General features: G+C 35.9%; 1 protein-coding gene across 1 annotated transcript in view; it reads right to left on the bottom strand.

Moving 5' to 3' along the window:
• The window catches only part of GALC (galactosylceramidase), a 58,857-nt gene that overhangs the window by 5,442 nt on the left and 26,847 nt on the right, over positions 1–26,568 (bottom strand). The window contains exons 8-16 of the mRNA XM_033191689.1: positions 26,192–26,347; positions 23,319–23,443; positions 21,284–21,411; positions 11,751–11,840; positions 10,937–11,023; positions 8,812–8,962; positions 6,314–6,494; positions 2,181–2,344; positions 384–460 (exon numbers count right to left, since the gene is read on the bottom strand). Of these exons, the coding sequence (XP_033047580.1) occupies positions 384–460; positions 2,181–2,344; positions 6,314–6,494; positions 8,812–8,962; positions 10,937–11,023; positions 11,751–11,840; positions 21,284–21,411; positions 23,319–23,443; positions 26,192–26,347 (1,159 nt within the window). The remainder of the gene's footprint in view (positions 1–383; positions 461–2,180; positions 2,345–6,313; positions 6,495–8,811; positions 8,963–10,936; positions 11,024–11,750; positions 11,841–21,283; positions 21,412–23,318; positions 23,444–26,191; positions 26,348–26,568) is intronic.

Below are 26,568 nucleotides of genomic sequence, written 5' to 3'. Positions count from 1 at the left end.
AAAAGCAAATTATTCTTAACCATCAAACATAAATGTATATGACTTTGCTTACATCTATAAGCTCCATGTACAGTCTTGGTTCAAGCAAACTTGAAAAAATAGTTCAGTTATTGACTTTATCAATTATGCCTCAGTTTAAAAAACAAAATCAAAATTTTTAAAAAATAGTGACCTGATAAAGTCAACTGCTGATGGTTCTCGCGTAGGTTACCCTCACACACCTAACCACCCTAGGGATGAGTGGCTTCCCAGCACCAAGGCAGATTCCTTGTCTCTCTTCATTATATGTCACACTTTCCCCCTCCTATTTTATAACAGAAAATTCTAGAAAGGCACAACAAAAGAGTATTTTACCTCCAGATCCTCCAATCAGCAATACTTACCTTAATAGTTAATGTGAGTGTATACCATTTTTTTGCTATAACTTCAACACGTCCTAAAGCATATATAATCCATCCAGCTGTAACACAAAAAGATTATCCTAATAGATATAATTTTGAGATCTCAATCACAGAGTCATTTAATTCAGTGGGGTTCTCAAGTGTCATCTGTATGTAGTAAAGTCAGCCTCAATAGAGAGCTCTCCCTTCATTCCCAGATCTACAACTGAGTTAAGCCAAAACATTTTTCATTTAGCCATGCATTTAATAGCATATACTGAGATCCTACTCTAAGCTATATGCTATATGTGAGCTCACAACAGAACCAGTGAAATAAACTTAAAAGCCAGTGACAGTATGAAGTGTTAGCATCTATAGTTCAAGTACATATTTATACATGACTGCATTGAATATGGAAGACAAGAGAGAGAGAATATAAAATTTCCAACCAGTCAAATTGGTTACATGGTAATAGTATTCACTTAGAGGGAGAAAATAACAAGTTAATTTCTGGAATTACTGTTATTTGAATGCCTATGAGAACCCCAGGATAAAATTTCAAGTAGGCAGTTTAAAACAGACAGTGGGGACTGCAGACACAGATTTAAATTCCTAGTTCCAGTTCTGCCACTAACTAGCTTTGAGTCATTAGGCAAGTCAATTAACCTCACTGGTTCTGTTTTTGATTTCAATATCACTGAGGTAACTTCAGATTGGTAATGTTATGAGTATGTAACTCTTGTTCTAATATCCTTACTACCTACTTCCTCTTTAATTCTTATTTTATTTATGGAGTCAAAGCAAGAGCAGCAAACTATAAAACAGATATTTTTAAATTAAGGTAAGAGGAAAGTCAAGAGACTGAGAATCAAGAAAAGTCACCACTAGTAAGGTCTAGTTTCAAAGGGGTGGTGTATACCAAAACCAATCTGAAGTGGACACAGTTCAATGTGAACATATTTGAAGCACCTATTCTGGATAAAATTATCATCCTACCTAACACAAGGGCTGTAAAGATGACTGAAAAAGTCAAGCTATTTTCAAGTATTAACTAAATTCAAAAATGAGATTTTTCCATTTTAAACAGATCAGTTCCTCTCCCTATAAGTACAGCAGCAACATTCTTTTTTTTTTTTTTTTTTTTTTTGAGACGGAGTCTCGCTCTGTCACCCAGGCTGGAGTGCTGTGGCCAGATCTCAGCTCACTGCAAGCTCCGCCTCCCGGGTTCACGCCATTCTCCTGTCTCAGCCTCCCGCGTAGCTGGGACTACAGGCGCCGCCACGTCGCCCGGCTAGTTTTTTGTAGTTTTTAGTAGAGACGGGGTTTCACCGTGTTAGCCAGGATGGTCTCGATCTCCTGACCTCGTGATCCGCCCGTCTCGGCCTCCCAAAGTGCTGGGATTACAGGCTTGAGCCACCGCGCCCGGCCTAACAGCAACATTCTTATACTCCTGCTTTTATTTATGGTGCCTCCTGAGCATTCTCCCCCTACCACCACTACCTCAGATGGTTTTGATACTATCTATGCAAAATCCTATCCTCACAGCCCAGTTCAACCTCACAATACCCTAAAAAGCTTTGTACAATTATTTTCCCTTCCACAGAGTTGCCCGCATCTCTAGGAATTAAGTAACTTTCTATAATGGTAAACTATTTGGTATTTGGTTACATCTCTTCCCAATTAGATGTCCGAACACCTTGGGATGAACTCTTTTATCACTCCCACAAATAACAAGTAGGTGCTCAAAGTAACATAGCCTATAAGTCATATGGTATTTAAAAAAAAAAAAAAGTTACTTACCTAAATCCCCTGTAACCCTGTAAGATCCATTTGCAAAAATCCAGAAGAAAATTCCTCTGGCACTTCTAATCAAAATACCACCTTTATTTACTCTTCCTGCAATGAACACACCTCCTGTGTCAGGGGTCTCTATGTAAACATCACATTTTACAGTCAGATTCGTCCTGCAAAATAAAACGGTTGACTAGTACTCTTAAAATATGCCCTTTGTAACATAGTACAGATATGTCATTTCACAAACTTCTAATTGAAGTGAGAATGTGATTTGCTAAGTCTGAGCCTGTAGCAGAGATGGGCTTCAAGAATCTTTATTGACAACAGTTTTAAATGTTACATGACTTAAGTCATTTCATTGCCTATTTAAATGATTACTGGACAATAATAGTTATGATTTTTAAGTTTCCTGAGAAAATATTTTTTCTACAATAAAACAACTTCTCATCTTAAGAATACAATATTTTAAAAAGCCACTATTGTCTATGAACACATAAAAAGTAAAAAGCTCCACACAATTCTGAGGGAAAATGTTTATTCAAATTTCCAGCAACAAAGAGAGGTAATTAAGGCAATGCTAGGAGCCTCTGGGAGAACATAAGCTATTCCGGGGCCAATTTTTACATTTAAATCTAACAAAACTTTAAAACTCCAGAAGAAAAGATCTAAAACTATTTCTCTGCAAAGACCGCAGAGTTGACTCTCTAGGAGGGCTTCTCACACCTGAACAGCACAGAAATCACCAGGAAGGCTTCTTAAATTCAGTTCACTGGTCCTACCCCACAGCGTGAGTCAGTAAATCTGGGGCAGCCCCTTGAATTTGCATGTCTAACAAATTCCCAGGTGATGCTGATGCTTCTTATCCAGGAATGCCACTTTAAGGACCATTTTCCCCTATGAAGTATCTGTCTATAAAGAAGCAATAAAATCCTGGTTCTAGGCTCACTGATCCACAGCAGTCTATCAAAGATGGGAAAAAGATTCAGCTGTCCAGGGACTGAGCTTTTACAGCGAGCTCTCCTCCAGGTTTCCTCTTACAAATGCTACCAGGTACAACACTTTCCTTCTGGGATGCTACAACCACCCCAAACCAACATGATCTCTGAAAATATTTTACTTCCTACTCAGTATCTAACTGCAAGTAGGAAGAAAAAAGAAAGTCTGCACACAAATCAAGCAACATATCTCACATAAGACTGGAAACACCAATAAATCTATTCCAGAAATGGGTTGGGGGGAATGAGATCTAGAATTATATGGCTTTTACATTTGTGTCTTATCAGTGAATTTTGCACAGTGAAATTTTACTATGTAAAGGAAAATATTACAAAAGTACCTACATCAGGTACACAGGGAGGACAATCCACACTTAATTATCTAAGCAGAGCTGGGCTACTTTACAGGAAGATCAAATGCTGAGTAACTCAAGCCCAGTCTCTCTTGTATGTCCTCTGACATCAGAGGGAGTTTTCTCTCCATAGATTATCACCAGCATGAAACCACTAGCAATCAACACTGGTTCTTATATCCCTTACCTGCTTTCTGGTTCATCATAAGTTTGGAAGTGCTACAAATACCATCAGCACCATAAAATTATGCCATTTAGAGTTGGAATGAGAGAAGATCAAACTTTTTCCTTTTTTATATACCACATTCCAGAAAAAGTGATTCTTGCATCAGAACTTGCCAGGCAATTTCATAGATAATGAATGAAATAGAATAAAAGTGTGGTTTATTCTTCCACAGCCACAATCTCTAAGTAGTGCTGAAAGAACAAAAACTATCCAATATAAGGCAAATTTCATCAAAGAGAGAGTTCAGCTGTGTGCAGGTAAAGGTAATTTTGTGATTGTCTTTAAAGAATTCCAACCAATGCTCACTATCAAGATAGAAATAGCCAGTTACACTACAATCCACCCAGTATAATCAAATTACTGTGCTGGTAAATAACTAAATCTAGGTATAAGAGAGGAAGTTCTACTCAAAACACAACTCTAAAAACTGTGAGTAATGTGCACACATTGAGAGCAGATTTACTAAAATAGCACTACAGATAAACTAGACAAATTTCCCATTTCCTACCTTTAGGAAGAAGACAATTAAAATGAGGCTGTGAGATATACTCCAAAGAGAATGGGCTAGTGAGTCATACAGACCCGGCTTCTAGCCCTGGTTCTGCCACTTACCAGTGAAATCTTGGGTAAATCTTACTCCAAAGATGCAGTTTCTCAGTCTGCAAGGTGGGGACGATGATATCTCTACCACAAAGTGGTTGTGTGGGAAATCCATCAAAGTGCCTACTATTATCCAATTTTTATTCCCTCCTTTTCCCACAATAAGTGGGCACAGCAGCCAGACAACAGAAATGAACAAGGGATTTGTGTGGATCTCTGAGCAGATCTGGCTGCCTCAGATAGAGGGTGGAATACTGGAAAATAACCCATAATAGATGAGACCAAATTATAAAGGGTCTTGGAAATCAGGCCTAGAAGCGAAAAACACAGGTAGCAGGGGAGAGTCACCGCATCTTCCTGAGCAGGGGAATAACATGATGAAAACAGGGATTCAGAAAGATGAAGGCAATCCTTTCTTGACACACCTAATTGCAACTTCCTGGTTCCTTTCCTTTCAGAATGTGTCACTCTCTTCCTCTTCTACACCCTTCCCCATCCCTCATCCCTACCTCCTTATCCACTGCAATAGATCCTAGTAAAAATGGAGTATTGCTACTTAAATTGTGTAAAATCTTCAAATATATGAAGATGTGGGGGAGTAAATCTTTGAACGGTGCTATATCTCATTTCTATACTACAATTAAGGGGCTTCTCAATCTTTCTGGAGTCCCAACCAGGAATTAGATTGAGTTTGAGTTTAGAAAGAGTCCTCTATAGTATTCAAGTGCATAGGGTATACGGGACATCACAGAAAAAAAAAAGTTTCTTATATGGTGACTTCAAAACTGGAGATCAAAACAATGGGACCTATGCCTTGGATACTTAAAACCTAGCCACTGGACTTACAATAAGACCATCATCACAAAGGAGGATGCCACGAACTCCACTGCCATAATCGGAAAATCTAGGTAAAGTTTCCTCCTCAGAGACAATGGCACAAGCAGAAATTCTGCTGTGTAAAAACACAAGCCACAAATGTCATCCTAAATTAGGAAAGAATTCTTCACTGCACCTCAATGACTCTTCCTGGTGTTATAAGAGTTCCAGGACTCTGGATAACTGAAAGTTTCTTGAGACTTATGTCAGAGCTTGGGACTAGAATCAGGATTTCTAACGGGGAGTAAGGCACTTCAGGAGGGATAAACACTTCCTGCACACTCCACAGACAAGCAATTCAAGGCCCTTTTCAGAATTCCTTTCTCTTCCCTCTCCAGTTTCCAAGCTTTGGATATGGCTTTTTGGTGGCTTGGTATTCTTAGTACTAGCTCTAAACCTGGAATGTTTGTGTGTTTTTTTCCCACAGTGGAATCATACTAGTTATACGAAAAAATGAAAAAGAAACACATAAGACAGGTATAATAAGTCAGCACATAGAAATTCTGTAACTAAACTAAAGAGGAAAGGAAAGTTTTAGTTTAGCATTATCTTTTATGTGAATAATATAACTTGTCTCTTTACCGGATGACTAAATAAAAAGTTAAATTCACTAGGCAACTAAAGCTGATTTGCTTTTTACTATTGCCATCTACTGTCACCTGGTAAATAGATTTTTTAATAAGGCTAAGACGGTGTAATTCTATGATTGGTCCACCAGATGGCAACACCAGATCAACAAATCAACTCTCCAGCAAAACAAAAAAAAACACCTCACAAATCCGTCTATTTATAAATAAATATTAAATTATAATTGGGTCCAAAAGTCCTCAGTTTTTATACTGAAATAAAATTGTTCCTGTAATAATCACTATTAAATAGGGCAAAGACGAGGGAAGGACACTGAGGCAGCAAAACAATTTGCAGGTTTGTGGTCATCACCATAATATTCAACAACCCTTAATATTACATATTACACATCTATTAGGTTCTTGAACAAGGAGGACTATTGAAAGCTCTTCACTTCAAAATGTACCTGACAATATTACAAGCGTATTTCAGCCAGATCCACACTGAGAACGTCAATCTTACCAGTTGTAGTCTCCTATAATACTGATTGTGTTGGATGCATCGGCAGCCCACGTAATGGGTCTCTGGTTGAGAACTTGGCGTAGCGTGAAGTGATGCTCACCAGGGTCTTCCATATTTGTAAAATATTCAAATACACCAGTTTGATCAGCAAAGTTTGGAGCTTCACTAAAAAATGGGTAATCTGTTCAGAATATAAGAAATTCTCTGTTTAGTATCAAATCCTTCAGAAGTTCTCCTTGCTGATATTTTACAGTATGTCTGAAACACTTCTGAAAGTTTTTAATAAATAAATAAAATCTAAACCAAAGTTTAGGGCCTACATCTAATAAAGATATATTAATTTGGCCGGGCGCGGTGGCTCAAGCCTGTAATCCCAGCACTTTGGGAGGCCGAGACGGGCGGATCACGAGGTCAGGAGATCGAGACCATCCTGGCTACCATGGTGAAACCCCGTCTCTACTAAAAATACAAAAAACTAGCCGGGCGACGTGGCGGGCGCCTGTAGTCCCAGCTACTCGGGAGGCTGAGGCAGGAGAATGGCGTGAACCCGGGAGGCGGAGCTTGCAGTGAGTCGAGATCCGGCCACTGCACTCCAGCCTGGGCGGCAGAGCGAGACTCCGTCTCAAAAAAAAAAAAAAAAAAAAAAGATATATTAATTTTTGTATCATTACTAAATATCAAAATGATGAATTTGACATATAGATGCTGCATAATACTTAATCCAGGCATCTGGTGTAGAGGAAAGGTCATGAGTTCTGAAGTAAGTATGACCTAGGTTCAAATTCCAGCTCAGTATGTTGCCCTGAACAAGTCATTTAACTGCCCTGCATCTAAAGTTTCTTCATTTCTAGGTTTGCAGGAGGACAAGAGAATTAAAGAAAAGATAACATGTACATAAGCCAGCATCTGGCAAGGGCTAAATAAGGGATAGCTTTATTATTTCTAATATCTGTCAAGCAAGGTTCCAAATCATGGGTCACAATCATCTGCCAAAAGAGCATAAGAAAAGCTTACTATATGAAGCATAAAATTTACAAATTTTCTTCTACTTCTAAACTGCAGCAAAAACCAGTTTTGGGCCTAAGTTATCAATCCCTTTTTAGTTTTACTAAATTAAATTTTAGTATTAACAATAATGAATGCTGTAGAGGAGAAATTTTAGTTGTAATATCTTATAGCTCTTATACCTCATGCTTTTCTAAATGTTTTTGCATTCATTACCTCATTTGAGACATTTAGAACCCTAACAAGTATCTCCAGAGCCTAGCTTATAATATTTAACTTTAGTTTTAAATTTATATTGTAGCTTATAAAGTATTACATTTTATATCTGAAGGTCTGGAATTGCCTCTTGGTCTTCAGGGTCACAAAATACTGGTCTTGGTGCTGGCAGAAGTTCTTCAATCTCATCAACTAGGCCATATCCCACACAAATTCCTCACTTACTGAAGGCAAAAGTCACCTTTGCTAACAGAGAACCAACCAAGCAACAGATTTTAAAGACCTATGTTTCACAAAATTAATGGGTTTATCTAAGAGGCCATTTCAAAGAGCTGGAGAAAAACAAACCACCAAGCTCCCCCTGAGGGTCACTGTTATCTGTATTATAGTTGAGAGGACTCCACTACACAGTCCAAAAGGCCTTCTACTCTAGCCAACTAGATCATTTCCTGAGAAAGAGAGGTGAGACCCTGCAGCAGTGACTGAGAAAGGGTGATAGGAGTGTCCATCTTTGGTGGAACAAGCAGCTCTGCAGCAAACAGGAGGTTCAAGTGATGCTCCAGCAATGCCAGTTCCCTCCCTATTACTCTCCTGCTACAGACTGTAGGAGCAGATTACAAAGCCACCTGACCCTGTCTGTGAGACCCATAAACATATACAACACTACCAACTAGTCAACAAATTTTGTTACTTACTGACTAGGAATATAACTACAGTGACCATATCTTCTAACTTTTTTCCAAGTGGTTTTCCCAAATCACCTATAACCAAAAACTTTTCTAACAACTTTAGGATAGATTTTCCTAGAAAACCAAGAGAGCTCAATAAAAAACTCGGAGGCACAGGACAGTATATGAGTTGGATCACCCAAGGACAACATAACTGCCCATAAGCACTCAGTTCACTAGCACTGCGGAAAGACACATATAAATGTGTCTTAACCTCCACAGAGAAGGAAGGTGTCAGTAATGGCTAATGGGGCAGTAGCAAAGTTACAAAGTTTAAGTTTCACCAAAAACAAATTAGAATTATAACTTTCATTCTAACAATGAACTCTATATTTTTTTCTGAAACTGAAAAATACAGGGTCCTCAAATTTAGATTTACTATAAAGTAATATAAAAAATTAGCCCTCCTTTTACCACATATGAGATGTAGGAGCTAAATGAATGTGCTTTTGACAGCCACTCCATCATGCACCCAGTATGACAGGTAGAAATCAACACACTACTGTTAAATATAGAGACGAAGTTAAGTTTTTAGTGAAAAATACTCACCAACATTGAAATCATCCTGATAGGTACTTGGGAAGTGCTGGGATTTTGGAGGAAGCAGGTAGCTGCCTTTGCGACCAGTGGTGAGAGTGGTGAGTGTGAATAGCTCATCTTCTTGCAGTTTCAGTGTGAAACTGCCATTGCTGTCGAGGAGCTGAAAAAGAAGACACTACTGTATTCAAGACTGGACAGAATAGCTTTTGTAAAAAATGAGCTTAAAGAAAAGTCCAAATCATTTCTGTTAGAACTTCCTAAACATTTGTGGAAAACTCACCAATACCAAGGCCCTTGGAATCTTTTTTTCCTAAGTATTTTAGAAAACTTTATAAAATTATGCTTTATAATTTTAAACAACCTTACTTCATGGAAGGAAGGACTAAATAATCTCAAAATCTATTTATATTAGCCTATTCTTTTCCACTACACAGTAAGCTCCTTAAAGCTTGGATATATTCAATACATGCAACTAAGAGACCTGCTTTTTTCCCTCTCAGTAGTTTTACTAAGGTAGAAAACTCCATAAAATATCACCGTTGACCTAGCTGTTAATCACAGAAATCCTTTTACAATTAAGAGAGGAAAACCCTGCTCATTTTATGTTCAATATATATTTCAACTAGCAAGTTAGGCTTATGTCACACTTACGATCTTGGCAACTTAATCTCTTTAAGCCACAATCTCCTCATCTACAAAATGAGGAAAAAATACATACCTCATAGAGCTGTTGTGATGATTAAACCAGATAATGCTTTTAAAGTGCTAAGCCCCGTGTGTGACCAATGGGAAACTCTCCCAATATCAAAGCTGCTCTATGCTAAATGTAGACCTCTGAAGACACTGGAATCCTTTGCATAATCACTGAAGGCATTAAATCTATGCCCATTTTATGAAATTTGAACCGGTTTTTTCTACTTTGAATTAAAGGAGTTATTATCCTTGTTTTAATGGTAAATTGATGATCAGATTTATGAAATACCTGATGTTATATTCAGGTTGAAGAATAACCCCAAATGGCATTATTTTTCTTATGGGGAAAATCAATTCTATTATGCTATTCCTAGCAATTTATTACACAAAAAGTAGGAACTTTTTTTCAGAACTTTATAATAAGGTGTTTTATCACTATTAGTGACTAGTTGGTTATCAGAACATTAATAATAACCAGAAAAAGTGGTAGACTTGTGTCAATTAAGTGAAATAATGTGCTTGTTTGGGTCAATTCATTCTTTGAAACCTTTCCCCAGAAACCACCATGGATGAAGCACTGTGGGAAGCACCTGAGATCTAAAGCTAAATAAGGCAAGGCTCAGTCTTCAAGGTGTCTTGTGGAGCAGGACAAGTGTTTAACTAGATAAGCACATGGCCCCAAGTGCTATGAGCTAAGACTGGTGAGGAAGCTTCAGAGCAAGAGACACTCAAATTGAGTCTCAAAAGATGATAAAGATGAGAAGAAGTCATTCTACGCAAAGAAAACAGTATGCACAAAGTCACAGAGGTAAATCAACAAGCATGCTACGCTTTGAAAAATGTAAGTTTAGTCTGTGAAGAGAGGTCAATTTAGTAGGACACACATCTAGGAAGAAGACCAGTCTTCTACCTCCTGGGAGGATGATGAGGGTCATGTGCTACACTAAGGAATGTGAACTTCTAAGAAAAGAATCACTGAGGTAGTCTGAGCACGGTGGTCACAAAAATCAGATCTGCATTTTTGACATTTCACTCTGTAGCAGTGTGATGGGTGACCTGGAAATTCAGACTGGAAAAACAAGAGGCAGTTTCTGAAATCCAGGAGAGAGATAATGAAGAATTGAAACAAGAAGTAACGGTGGTACCAGAGAATAAGGAGTAAGAGAAATTTGTGGATACAATCGTCTATATTTGACCACTGGTGGGATACAGAGGGTGACTGGGAAAGACAGAGAGTCTCAAATGGGACTTAAATTTCCGACCTGGGCAGTCAGGTGATGGCGTCACCATCCACCAAGACAAACTAAATGTCTAAGAGCTGAACACATGTATAAACACACAAACTTATAAAAATAAAAATTATTAATTAATGCAATTTCTGTTCCCTTTTACTGTTTCACTGTTGTAATACCCAAAATATAACAATTTACTTTAAAATTACCCATAGAGAATCCAGCTGCTTAAAAAGAAATCTTTCGGATGTTTTTCCAAGTTTGGTATACCACACCTGTAGCTCTGGTATTTCACTCTGTAAAGAAAAGACAAAAAAGCATGGCTGAGTAATTCATCACATCCTCTTTGAGGATTTCCAAACTCAGTACCAGTAAGAATGTACCAATGACAATATTATCTCTATTTATCAGGAGAACCACCTCAAATATTAAATAATAATATTTTTTAAAATAGGAAAACATTGTTCAAGTAAATACTTTATTCTCTAAACACTAAAGAATTTTGGCAAATGATTAAAAAATCACAGTGTCTTTGCTTCAAAAACATTCATTACTGTACCTGTGTAAAAACCTTTAAATTAAAATAACTTTCTGGTATTAAAAAACAATTCTTATGCCATTAGTAATCAGAAAGGGTACTGCAGTTTCTCAATTCAAACCTAACAATTCACAGAAATAGCAAGTATCTGGTACTTTTTAAAAATATTTTTGGCATAGTATACTGTAAATATCAATGCTTGAAAGTTCCCTAGACCATACAATGCTTCTATTACCAAGAACAACTTTCTGGCAAGTGACTTTTGTAAGTGTTCCTCAAAGTCACAGAGCATTTTACCTCCTACTGGCTTCTGTCCTGTTAGATTAAAGCAAGTCAGAAGATAGAAGACACCAGGGCCTCTGTCAATTCATATGCAAACTGTTAATAGTTCATAATATGAGGCTTCACTTAAGAACTATTGACCTGTGATAGAATATACAAATTCTTAAATCAAAACCAAAATAAAGTTAAACATATTTACTTACAAAAGATCCCTTAAGAACAAAGGTAGCAAATTGTTGTGACACATTGAAATAAGGAAGAAATGGCCGTATGCACTTAGAATGTTTATGACTCTGAAAAAAAAAAATCACATACATTATCCAAATGATGTATAAGCTACCTTAGGGGGAAAAAAGTTCAATAGTTAATGCCCAAGATTAACAGAAATTAACATACACTAGATAACAAATATGAGTTTATTTCACATTTTTAAAGACTTTCTTATAATATTATCTTTATTGAATGTGTATTGTATGTTCCTAGTCAAATGCAAAGGTTAGTGGCATTTCAACTGGATCAAATTTTGAATTCATAGCTAAACTGTAGAAACACATGGCACGCAGATTAATTTTTTGTTATAACTGTTTTCCAACTAAAAAACATCAAATAAAAAGCAAAAGCAAGGCTGTTTTCACTGAAAAGATATCTCATCTACATATAACTTTCGTTCTCATGTAAGAAGTACAAAATATATATATATATATAATGGATGTGTATATATATAGTATACATAGATATCAAATACACACTAAGGTCAGCTAAATATATGTAACATAGTTCTCACACTGCCATCATTTTTTACTAAATAGTCACTACTATGGGCTGGGATCAAAAGAAGTATGAGATATAATCCCTACTTTAAGAGATTCCACAGTCACAGAACACTTACAGTACACAGTTTTATTTCAGGCTTTGCAGACAATTAAAAAATTACTTCCATAATCAGAGATTTCAATACCCATCTCTTAGTAATTGATAGTACAACTAGATGGACAATCAGCAAGGATATAAGAGATTTGAACAACAATACCAAACAAAGTGCCTTGACATCTATAAATGACTACATCTAGCAATAGCAGGATGCAAATTATTTTCAAGTGCACATGGAACATTGACCAAACTACACCATCCATGAAGCAAGTCCTCATAAATACAGGAAGATTCAAGTCACACAAAGTACTTTTTTAACCACAATAGAATTAAATCAGAAATGAATAACTGAAAACCTTCTGGAAAAGTCAAAAATATTTACAAACTATCAAATTTCTAAATAATCAATAGATCAAAGGCAAAATAAAAAGAGAAATTAGAATTTTCAGCTTTATGAAAATGAAAACACAACATATCACAATTTGTGATATGCCACTAAAGCAATACTTAGGAGGACATTTACAGTACTAAATACCTAGATTAGAAATCAAGAAAGGATTTGAGAGTTCAGCTTCTGTCTTGAGATACTAGAAAAATAGGAGCAAATTTTAAAAGATTATAAATTGGGTTCAGTGTATACTGCTTGGGTTATGGGTGCACCAAAATCTCACAAATCACCACTAAAGAACTTAAGTAACCAAATACCACTTGTTCCCCAAAAAACTGTGGAAATAATTTTTTTTAAAAGTAAAAATAAAAATAAATTTAAAAAAATAATAAAAATAAACAAAAATAAACAAGGAAAATAATAATGAGCAAAGAAGAATCAATTAAACAAAAACAAATTTAAAAATCACAAGAAAATAATAAAACCAAAAGCTGATCCTTTGAGAAGATCAAAACAGTTGAAAACCTTCTAGCCAGACTAATAAAAGATCAGGTTGACAGAACACATACATTTCAACAATAAGAAAGGTGACATCACTAGAAATTAGAGATTTACCTAAGGGGAGAGGCAAGGCATGAAATAGCTTCAAATCTTTTCTTAAAGGAATTGATATCTGACACAGAGCATAGAGACGTTTAAGACTAATGTTGCTCTAAAATATAATGGAGGTTGTGGTGAAAAGAAAATAAGAGACCAGTAGCTTCACTATAGGCATAAGCTAAACCACAGCCCAGCCTAGCATCCTGTTGAGAACCAAAAAAAAAAAAAAGAAAAAGAAAAAAAGTGACAGTTAAAAAAAAAAAAAAATCTCCTGTGGTCAGAAGAAAACTGAAACACTAACCTCAAACCACCCCTGAAAATGAGCTGGAATTTAATTGGATCAGTCTTTGCAACAATTTAAGCCACCAGGGCATTGTTTAAAACAATACAGAAATCCACCAGCAGTTAGTGTAACTTATAGTGAGGTGTGATCAAGGAACCAGACAGAGTCCTGGAAAAACCAATGTCATCCCAGGGTGACTGTGGATATGCCCAAAGCCACATTCTCCAAGGAGCAACATTTCAGGCTTTACCGTGTGTATGGGGGGAGAGGGAGGGAACAGACTTAACTAAAATACTCTGGCAAATCACTAAATAAATAAATAAACAACAAGCCTTAAGCAGGAGAGGATCAATGCCCAGAGTTGCTAGCATATATTATACATGAGTTGCTACCATGTATTATATAGAAGATCCAGTTTCCAACAACACACAAAAAAGTAAGACATTCAAAGAAATAGGCATTATTTCATTCTTTTCTATGGCTGGAGTATTTTATGGTGTATATATATATATATTTCCTTTAATCCACTCATCAGTTGATGGGCACTTAGGTTGATTCCATATCTTTCAATTGTGAACTGTGCTACAACAAACATATGTGTGCAGGCGACTTTTTGATACAATGACTTCTTTTCTTTTGGGTAGATACCCAGTAGTGGGTTTGCAGGAATGAATGGTAGATCAATCTACTTTAGTTCTTTGATAAATCTCCACACTGTTTTCCATATAGGTTGTACTAACTTACATTCTCACCAGCAGTGGATAAGCACTCTCTTTTCACCACATGCATGCCAACATCTATTGTTTTTTGACATTTCTTAATGGCTATTCTGGCTGGCATAAGGTGGTTATCTCATTGTGGTTCTAATTTGCATTTCCCTGATGATTAGTGATGTTGAGCATTTTTTTCATCTGTTTTTTGCCTATTTGTGTATCTTCTTTTGAGAAATGTCTATTCATGTCACCTGCCACATTTTAATGGGATTTGTGCTTTTCTTGCTGGTTTGAGTTCCTCATAGATTCTGGATGCTAGTCTTTTGTCAGATGCATAATTTATAAATGTCTTCTCCCATTCTGTAGGTTGTCTGTTTACTCCAATGATTCTTTGCTTTGCAGAAGCTTTTTAGTTTAATTAGGTCCCATTTATTTATTTTTGTTTTGCTGCATTTGCTTTTGCGGTCTTAGTCATAAATTATTTGCCTAGGTCAATGTACAGAATAATTTTTCCTAGATTTTCTTCTAGAATTTTCATGGTTTCAGGTCTTAGATTGCAGCCTTTAATCCATCTTGAGTGAATTTCTGTATATGTTGAGGTGAGAGGTAGGGATGCAGTTTCATTATTCTATATGTTGCTATCCAATTTTCCCAGCACCATTTATTAAATAGGATGTCCTTTCCCCAAATTTATATTTTTGAATGCTTTGTCAAAGATCAGTTGGTTTTAAGTATTTGGTTTTATCTTTGGGTTCTCTATTCTGCTCTATTGATATATGACTGCTAGACCTGATAAACGAATTCAGGAAAGTTTCACGTTACAAAATCAATGTACACAAATAATGTGCATAAATCAGCAGCACTGCTATATACCAATAATGACAAAGCTGAGAATCAAATCAATAATTCAATCTCTTTTAGAAGAGCTACAAAAAATATATAAGAATATACTTTACCAAGAACCAATAGTTCTAAAAGGAGAACTATTATACAAAACACTACTGAAAGAAACAATAGATGATGCAAACAAATGGAAATACATCCCATGCTCATGGATTAGAAAAATCAATATTGTGAAAATGTTACCACAATGCCCAAAGCAATCTACATATTCAGTGTAATTCCTACCAAAATACCAACATCATCTTTCACAGAATTAGAAAAAACAATCCTAAAATTCATATGGAACCAAAAAAAGAATCCAAACAGCCAAAGCAATCCTAAACAAAAAGAACAATCTGGAGGCATCACATTATCTAACTTCAAATTATACTACAAGGCTATAGTAACCAAAACAGCATGTTATTGGTTTAAAAACATAAATTTATATATAAAGTAACAATGTCCTACTGAGTTTGCATCATGCAGTGTTGTGATATGTGTGCTAATAATAGAAAAAAAGGGGAAAGGGAATAGACCAACAAGGGAATTCAGCATAATCTACTGGAATTTGGTTAGTTTAAATCTGAAGTGAGTCCAGTAAGTTAAGATGTATATGGTAAGCCCTAGAATAATCACTAAAAAATAACTCACAAAAATATAGTGAATAATTAATATTGTTAACATGGCCATACTACCCAAAGCAATCTATAGATTTAATGCAATCTGTATCAAAATGCCAAGGACATTCTTCACATAAATAGAAAACACAACCATAAAATTTATATAGGAACACAGAAGATCACAAACAGCCAATGCAACCCTGAGCAAAAAGAACAAAGCTGAAGGCATCACACTACCTGACTTCAAAATATACTAAAAGGCTATAGTAACTATTAATAAAACAGCATGGTTTTGGCATAAAAGCAGACACACAGACAAATGAAACAGAATAGAAAGTCCAGAAATAAATTCATGCCCTATGACCAACTAATTTTCAACAAAGGTGCCAAGAATACACACTGGGAAAAGGACAGTCTCTTCAATAAACAGCACTGGGAAAAAATGGACAGCCACATGTAGAAGAATGAAACTGGACCCCTACCTCTCACAATATACACAAGTCAACTCAAAATTGATTACATACTTAAATATAAAACCCGAAACTAGGAAACTAGAAAAAAACATAGGGAAAGTGCTTTATGACAATGAGCTGGGCAAGAATTCTTTTAAATAAGACCTCAAAAGCACAGACAAAGCAACAACAGACAAACAACAACAGACAAAGGGATTACATCAAACTGAAAAGCTTTTGCACATAGTTACCATGTGACCCAGCAATTCCACTCTTACATATATACCGAAGAGAACTGAAAACACATCCACAGAAAAACTTGTACACATATGCTAATCCACATCATTAGTCATAACAGCCATGAAGGGGTTCAAGACACACTGCCCCCAAATATTTTAAGGTGAAGCAATCTGAGAAAAATGCAGAAGCAGGAAGTTTACTCTATGCCCTTCTCCTTTCTCCTCTGAAGCAGGTTGCAAAAGAAACAAAGTAAAACAGCCTACAAAATGGGAGGAAATATTTGCAAATTATACATGAGACAAGGAGTTAATTTCTAGATTATATAAAGAACTTAAACAATAAGAACAACAACAAAATAGTCCGATTTAAAATTGGGCAAAAGACTGTTCAGACATTTCTCAGAAGAAAACATATAAATAGTTAACGGGTACATGAAAAAATACTCAACATCACTAATCATCAGGGAAATGCAAATCAAAACCACAATGGGATACCACTTCCCTCTACTTAGAATGGCTATCACCAAAAAGACAAAAATAAAACAAGTGTTGGTGAGGATGTGGAAAAAAAGAAATACTTAATGTTGGTGGGGTTGTAAATTGGTACAGCCACTATGAAAGATTCCTAAAAAATTAAAAGTAGGCAGGACATGTGGTAGCTCACGCCCATAATCCCAGCACTTTGGGAGGCTGAGGTGAGCAGATCACTTGATGTCAGGACTTTGAGACCAGCCTGGCAAATGGTGAAACCCCGTCTCCACTAAAAATACAAAAATGAGCCAGGTATAGTGGCAGGCGTCTGTAATCCCAGTCACTCAGGAGGCTGAGGCAGAAGAATCGCTTGAACCCAGGAGGCAGAGGTTGCAGAGAGCTGAGACTGTACCACTGCATTCCAGCCTGGAAGTGCAGAGTGACATCTGCCTCAAAAAAAAAAAAAAAAAATTAAAAGAACTACCATATGATCCAATAATCCCACTACTGTGTATATATCCCACCAAATAAAATATGTATGTTGAAGAGGTATCTGCTCTCCCATGTTTATTAAAACACTATTTATAATAGCCAAGACATGGAATCAACCTGAGTGTTCAACAATGAATGCATGAATAAAGAAAGTGTGATATATATACACAGTGGAGTATTATTAGTCATAGAATGAAATACTGCTATCTGCAACAACATGGAGGAATATGGAGGATATCATGTTAAGTGAAATAAGCCAGACACAATAAGACAAACACCTCATCACACTTATATGTGGAATTTAAAAAAAAGAAGAGTTGACATCACAGATGCAGAGAGTAGAACAGTGGTTACCAGACACCTGGGTAAGGCTGGGGAGGGAAGGACAGGAAGAGGTTGGTCAATGGGCACAAAGTACCTATTGCACAGGAGGTATAAGCTCTGGTGTTTTATTGCACACTAGGGTGAAGATGGTTAACAGTAAGGTTTTGTGTATTACAAAACAGCTAGAAGAGAGGCTTTTGAATGCTTTCATCACAAAGAAATGATAAATTCATGAGGTGATGGGCATACCCTGAGTTGATCATTATCCCACATGTATGTATCAAAACATCAAATTGTACCATGTGTCAATAAAAAACAAAAATTTCCTGATTTCAAAAGTCACCAGATAGCTACAGTACTTAAGACAGTGTGGTGCTCACATTAGGATAGATATATAGGCCAACAGAATAAAATTGAGGTTCCAGAAATAAACCCTCAAATTTATTGCCAATTGATTTTCAACAAGGGTGCCACAACAATTCAATGAAAAAGGAATAGTTTTTTCAAAAAATAGTGCAGGGACAACTGGATATCAAAATGCAAAAGAATCAAGTTGGACCACATATAACCCCAGTTAAGAAAGAAAATGGACCAAAAATCTAAATTTAAGAATTAAAACTCTAAAACTCTTAAAGGAATACATAAACATAAATCTTCAGAACCTTGAATTAGGCAATAATTTCTTAGATATGACACCAAAAGCACAAGAAACAAAAGAGAAAACAAAGTGGACTTCATCACAATTTAAAACGTTTTTTAATTCAAAGGATACTATTAAGAAAATGAAAGACAACCCATACAAAGGGAGAAAATATCTGCAAATTATATTTCTGATTTCTGATAAGGAATTTTTATATAAAGAACACTTATGACTCAATAATAAAAACACAAATATTCCAATTTAAAAACGGGCAGAGTTTAAACAGACATTTCTCCAAAGAAGATATACTACTTGCCAATAAGCACATGAAAAGATCCCCACATTAGTCCCTAGGAAAATGCAAATCGAACTACAGTAACAGCACTTCATATCCACTAGGATGGCTATAATAAAAGGCACAGACAATAAGAACTGTTGGGGAGGATGTGGAAAATTGTAAGCTTCATAAACTACTGGTGGCAATGTAAAATGGGGCAGTAACTTTGGAAAACAATTTGGTAGTTCCTCAAAATCCTAAAGACAGAGTTACCATGTGACCTAGCAATTCCACTCCTACATATATACCCAAGAGAACTGAAAACACATCCACAGAAAAACTTGTACACACATGCTAATCCACATCATTAGTCATAACAGCCATGATGGGGTTCAAGACACACTGCCCCCAAATATTTTAAAGTGCAGTAATCTGAGAAAAATGCAGAAGCAGAAAGTTTACTCTCTGACCTTCTCCTTTCTCCTCTGAAGCAGGTCATAAGACCCTCATTCAACAGGTGCTCTCCCTATATTCCTTATCTCTGAAGACAGTTTCTGGTGAAGATGAGATGCCTACTCACTCTACGAGCCTGCAGATGAGATCCTGAGACACTGACAAAAAGCTGGCAGAAAGGTAAGAATTCTCACCAAGTCCTGCTCTTCTGGGTCTCTGCCTGAAGTACTCGATTAAAAGAAGACAATTAAAAACAAACAAACAAAAAAACTTCTTAAAAACAAACAAACAAACAAAAAACTTCTCATCCCTTCCTCTCCAAATTCAGACTAGCAGAAGAAAAACATTTGTTTGGTTTGTGACTCTTATATAAATTTAGTTTTGGGTACTCATTACCTGTAGATCCCTTCCCTCCCAGGGTCAGCTATTGCTTTCCCATTTGTCTCATTTTGTGCACTGAGAACCTGGCTTGACTTCACACCTGTCAGGGATGTGTGAGCTGTCAGTTTTGCGTATACAGGCAGCCAACTTCAAGGTGGGGGCCCCAAGAGTATAACCGGACAAAAATGTGATTTGCACTCCATTTGCAGCTAGTTTACCAACTACTGCCAGCTCTGACGGGGAGTGGGGAGTAGGGAGGTTATCTGGGTCTTTCTTTTGACTATCCTTGGGAGTGGTTCTAGGTCTTTGGAGGATCACTTCTCAGCCTTTTATTTAAAAAATTTTAGCCAGGAGTCACAAAACATAGCACACAACTTGTATTTACATGGAAATACATAAGCATACAGACAGATGCCAAGATCTTATGGCTTTTATTTTAAAAATTTTAGCCAGGAGTCGTAAAACATAGCACACAACTCACTGATTGATACAAAATAGTCAGCTCTCATCCTTTCTCCGTGATCAAGTGTAGATTTTGGGAGGGCTGCATCTTTTTACACCCTCTTTTGAGAATCCTCTTCATCCATGGTAAGACATAAAAGGCTTATTGGTTTGCGTTGTGAGTCACTTAATAGATACCTTTGGTTTAAAAAATCAATACTGGCAGGAATATTTACTGTTTGTCCTGGCTCAAACCTGATGGTAGGCTATTTGAAAGAATGTTTTTTAAGAGTCTATGGTCAGGAGTTGGACAAACTGTAGGCTGACATTCAGAACCTGATATGATATACACACACACACACACACACACACACACATATTTTTTAAAGGTTACTCTGTTCTCTGTTTTGGATCTTACTTCTCCCATGGGAACTTAATTGCTAGAAATCCTTCTTCACATAAGCCCTGCTGACTATATGCACTTCCCATTCTGTTTACCTCCTTCTTGTTGGAACTTCATTGACCTCTTTGGGAAGCTTGAGATCTCCCCAAACTGGTACCTCTAAGACTTCTTCTCTCCATTTGCTTCTGCTTCTCCATCCATCTTTTCTCACCTTCATTCTTTCATTCAGTTCTCTTGAATCCTTGATATGTCCGCCTTCGAGCTCCTACCTCTTCCCATACCTCTGTCCACCTATTATTCCTATTTGTCTCATTTTGTGCACTGAGAACCTGGCTTGACTTCACACCTGTCAGGGATGTGCACTTCCCATTCCTACTCAAGCCTCTCAATCATGTGAATTTTAAGCTCCTTGCTCTCAACAGACTTAAGGTCTCCCCAAAACAACCCAAAACAACCTGAGGATGAAAAAGGAAAAAGTCACAGCCTCCATAAGATGACATATCAGGGCAAGGGAAGGTCGTGAAGGTCTTCTCCACAAATATTGGTAAACAGGTAACCTTAATTTTGTCCCAATTGCCAGAAACAAAGTGGAGAAAAGATGAGAGCCCACTATTTTGTATAAATCAGTGAGTTGTGTGCTATGTTTTATGACTCATGGCTAAAATTTTTTAAATAAAAGCCATAAGATCTTGGCATCTGTCTGTATGCTTATGTATTTACATGTAAAAAAAGTATTCAGTTTTGTATAATGTTATTTTTCCAATAGTAAAGAAGTGAGTTAACCCAATAGCAACAACAAAAGTTTACCATGGTTTCAATGATGATGGTGAGGTTCCCTAAGCCATCAGTCAGAGCTACATAGCTTCCTCCTTTCTCTAAATGTCCAACTGTCTTCAGGTAATACCAGCCAGGTTGAGTAAACTGAGTGGTATGAGCTATAGAAAAACAAAGTTTGAAATAAGATAAAAATGGCATAACAGTATTTCTTTTGGGAAAAAAAAAGCTGTATATCAGTTTGGGTCTGATTGATTCAAACAAGCTATTTTCTATTTTGGAGGAATGTATTTGTCAACCTCGTGTTTAAATTTTTAAATAATTAATCTAGATAAATGAAACAATTGCAAGAAGATTCCCGGAATGATAGGTAAAAATAAATGAACCTGTGAGTTCAAGAATATGATCAGTCTTTTTTTCAAGAACACAATAGTTATTCCCCCGCAACCTTAGTTCCTCACTATTTAACCCATCCTAAAATAGCTACCAATAAAAAGGTTTAAAAAGTTAATAATGAATTTCAGAAACTAACTTTATGGTTTCAAACATATTTATTTCCACCACATGTACATTTATTGGTCACTTCCTAAGCTCGTCCTGAAAATGCACTAAGCAATATACCATGTCCCAACCCTTGGAAAAGTCACAAAATTAAGAGCATTAGTTCATCTAGATAATGTGGGGCCAACAATTTCAACATTCAAGGGGCTGATACACAAATCTAACCTTAATTTTCTCATATAATTCTCAATATTAGAATATACAAGTTTAATATACAAGTCTAACCTTAATTTTCTCATATTTTTGGGAGGCCAATTTAAGGAGTTTAGAATAATATCATGATTACATGATTAATATGATTACAAATCTGTCTTAGGAGAGCACAACTAAAAGGGAAAACCACCAAATTTAAGTGTAAAATAAAAACAAATTCACTCCAAATTCATAATTTCCTTCTGAAAGGATTTTACCTATAAAGAAATTAGCTTCTTAGAAAGATTGTTAGGATTTTTAAACAAAATGGTCATAAATGTTTAATATTTTACAAAAAAAACTGCAGAGAAAATGTCAACATTATTCAGCAACAGCTTTTGTTATTTTGTTTAAATTATATTCACTATTAGTATGGTTATAGCTCTTCATGAAAAAGTGACACTATGCCATGCATCCCTGCATAATCTCAACTTCCCTTGTGACTAAAGAATGATACTATACTGCAACTTTCGTATTTCAATAAAAAATGGATGTATTATCTATAGCCCTGCTCATTGTCTCTGAGCTATGTAAATTATGTCTTGTCTGGTAGAAATTTAATTAATTTCTTCCCTGTTGTGGGAAACCCAACTTACCTCCATTGATCATTCATCTCCAATTCCCTTACACTACAAAAATGTGTGCTATGTTGACTTTTCATTTGACCTGTTTCTAACATCTGCCATCTGCCAGGATGCTTCATATCATATGGGTAACAGAAAATCTTCAGTATATGCTCATTTTAAATCTTTATAAGCTTTACATTGTTACCTATTTTGAAATTTACCTTTTCACAACCCACATTTCACAGACTTAGGGGACAATATGAAGCCATATTTCACATAACTTTCATATTTACTTATTCATTTGATTCAATAAATATAGTATTTTTAATCATCTACCTTTGATTTTGCTAGCATACTATTCTAATTGAAACTATATTAATACAAAAGAACAAAGTGTCTCCAAAGCTAATCTTAAGACTTCTAGATACTGTTTACAAATACATAATTTTATTAGCAATTATCATCATTTGTAATTACATCCTTAGATGATTAATTTCTGTCTATCGCTACACAGCTCTTCCTTTCCCTCTCTCTCTCCTCCTCTCCTACACTTTTCTAAAAGCCTGGTCTTACAATAATCAGAGAGTAGTCTAGTTACCCAAAATATTCTTATAAAACACTGGCAAATCTTGCTTAGATCACATACTTAAAACACGCATAGACACACAGTTTATATAATCTTCTCTAAGTGTTTTTCTGTTGTCTGTTAGAGAAGAATTTAAGGAGTGAGAGATGGAACTGAACCATACCTGACACCCAGACAGGAGATTCTACTACGTAGTGACCACTCCATGGCTCCTGGGCTGTCATCAACCCGCATCTCCCATAAGGCAACTGTTCATAGTAACTAGCCACTAAATTCCATGCGATTGTGCTAAAAGATGTGTTTGATAAAAAAGAAACACCAAGACAACTTGTGATAAAAATGTAAATGTCTAAAAACCTGGAGTAAAAAGACTTTATCATAGTAATACACATCTATGTAAATGACAATAAAAGGATCACCCAAAATAAGAAAATATAAGCTGTCTAAATTTATTCACATTTTGAAAAATCCAGTGTTGGGTACATTTTAATATTTTTAATGGTGAATCACATGATAAAAAATACAAATGTATTATGTGCAAGATTTTTACTGAAAAGTGGTATAGCCAGAAGACAAATCATGCCTTACTAGTACCCGACACATCACAAATTTGAGTCAAATACAAATAAAGGCTTTGTGCATACCTACTTTCAACAGTCAGCCTTCTTAATGCCCCAGTTTCATGACATAATTTTTATGAACTTGACTCTGAACTGTTCCAAAGTTTTACAATTGAGAATTCTTAGAGTCAGACTGCCTGGGTTTAAACCATGGTTTCACCACTTAACCTCTCTGTAAAATGAGGATAATAATTACATCTCTCTCATGTGAGTTTGTAAGGATTAAATGTACTAATGCATAGGAAGAGTACAGAACAAGGTCTGGGCTGTAGTATTGCTATTAAATATGATTCCACTTCATCTACAAGTAGTAGTTGGATCCGACTGCTGATCTGCTTTGTGGCCCATTCTTTCTCAGATGATCAGGCCCTAACAGTCAGAGCAGGTGCTAACCCCTAAAACTTTGACTCTCTGGTTCTCAGGAAATCCAAGGGCAACATGGAAGTTCTTGAACTTGGTCTTGTTGAGTCTCTCACAGATTAAAAAAGCCCAGAGCTTACCCACAGAATTTTATTTTTTTTATCAAGTCCTCATCCAGCATTAAAAAACAGACTGACATTCTTAGCAAATCAAAGCCTTCTAATTCTATCAATACAAAGTAGAAATAATAGTCCTCATTTTCAAAACACCTTACTATTAGTGAATATTTTAAGTTCTTGTAATTTTGCCCATGGTTTGCAAGATGCGTGGTATCCTTTCTGGCTAGTGATAGATGTATCACTCAAGACAAGCTTTCTGGAGGGCGTTTTGTAAAATACATACAAAACCCTTCAAAATCTATATATCCCTGACCATTCCATTTCTAAGAATACAGCCTAAGAAAATAGTCACGGGTATGTACAAAGATATTGGTATACAATTGATCATTTCAGTTTGTATAAAGCTATTAATTAAAACAGAGACAACTTCCAATTCTAAAAAGAGGAGAATATTCAATAAGGAAAAACGTATTTTCCACATCAGTGTTTCCCAACTTGTGTGGCATCAGAATCACTTGGGGGCACTGACTAGATGGACAGAACCCCAGGAGCCTTCCCTGTAGATTCTCATTCACAATGTCTGGGCAGCTGCCAAGGAGAAGGTATAACAACAAGTGCCTCGGGTGCTTCTTAAGGCAAGTTTGGGAAATGGTGCTTTATGTAACAGAATATTTTAAAATGCATTTACAGCATTAAAAATGATGAAGTAGAAATATAGGTAAAAGTGAGAAAAAGTTCCTAATGTCATGTCAAGTGAAAAGCAGTTTTTTAAACAGATTCTATAGTATGGTCTCAATTTTGTATTAAAAATGTATACATGCCAATATAAAATAGGAGGACATTCACTAAAATTGTTAAGGATAGTTAGCTCTGGATCATAAGACTGTAGGTGATTTTGCTTCTTTCTTTGTACCTATCTTCAGTTTTCTAAATTCTCTGCCATGAAGATGCCTTACCTTAAGACCAAATTAAGTTATAACCAAACTTTCCTTAAGTATCTTTTCTTTCACAAAGAGAAGAAAAAGAACAAATACAATATATAGCAACCCACATTAACATCACAATAAATATATAAATATTGGTTTGCTTTTGTTCTATTTTTCAGAACAAAAAACAAAATTTAAGAACAAAATGTGGTTCATTGATAAGAAAGTTAATTGCAATCTATTCACAATTAAAGTGTTTTTCAAAGCATTTAAGAAATGGTTCCCTTAGGAACATAAAAAGTTGCATTCTCCCTTAAGAACATCTGTTTTTAAACAAAAGATTACATACATTAAGTGATGCCATGAGGAATCAATCAGACAGGCTGAGAAGCAGACAGTTCACAAGACTATCAGCCTGGTCTTTTAAACAGATCACTGTCATCAAAAATGAGGAATAAGGAAGCTACTCTAGATTAAAGGAGACTTGAGGGGCGTAACTTTTAAATGCAATATGTGTGTGTTTGACTATTCCTTTTCTTTAAAAAAGCTACAAATGACATTCTGGGGGAACAATTAGGAAAATGTGAATATAGACTGAGTATTAAAAACACTCTCATGTATGAAAAAATGATACTGTGATCATGTGGAAGAATATCCTTATGTTTTGGAGACACATGCTAAAATATTTAGAGATAAAGTGTCCTTACATATACTATTTACTATATAATTATTAAAAATATATGTAGCTTGTCAAAAATCAGAGAGCTGCATGTATTTTGCTACATATAAATTATACCTCAATAAACCAGACTTTATTTAATATAGACCATATTCAAATATAGAAAATTAGATGTAGATTAAGTACAGGTATAAAAATAGAGGATGCTAACAAGGCAAAATGTTTACAATCATTGAATCTAGGCTGGAAGAATAAGGAAGTCCACTTTTTTCTAACTCTTGTGTTTTAAAATTTTTTGTGATAAAAACTCTAAAAGGTTTTTAATAACTTACGAAGTCATATAGCCATTGACATAATTCTGATTTAAAATGCGACCCCAGCAGCCTGCACCCGTGTCACTATTTAAAGTGCTAAAGTCTTCAGAAGACCAAAGCTTCTTCCCAGTCAACCTTGCATCTTTTACTGAATGGGTTCCAGGATAATGAGCCCTAGAAAAAAAAGAGGGTGGGAGTCAATGACAAAAGGTCACAATGTGGCACTTATATACATACATATTTGTTGAGTGTATAAAAACACAAGTCTTCTCCAAGGTTTTCTATTTTAAAACAGTTGGGTAGCTTCCAGGTAGATAATGAATGTAAGCATCTGCTTTATGCCCTTCTGTCTCAGCATGCCATTAAAATGACAGCAAATAAAACAAAAGGGGATA

The sequence above is a fragment of the Trachypithecus francoisi genome, unplaced genomic scaffold, assembly GCF_009764315.1.
Source record: "Trachypithecus francoisi isolate TF-2019V2 unplaced genomic scaffold, Tfra_2.0 Lachesis_group3, whole genome shotgun sequence".
NCBI lineage: Eukaryota > Metazoa > Chordata > Mammalia > Primates > Cercopithecidae > Trachypithecus > Trachypithecus francoisi.
The sequence above is the reverse complement of the archived record's forward strand: the minus strand, read 5'-3'. Positions and strand labels throughout refer to the sequence as shown.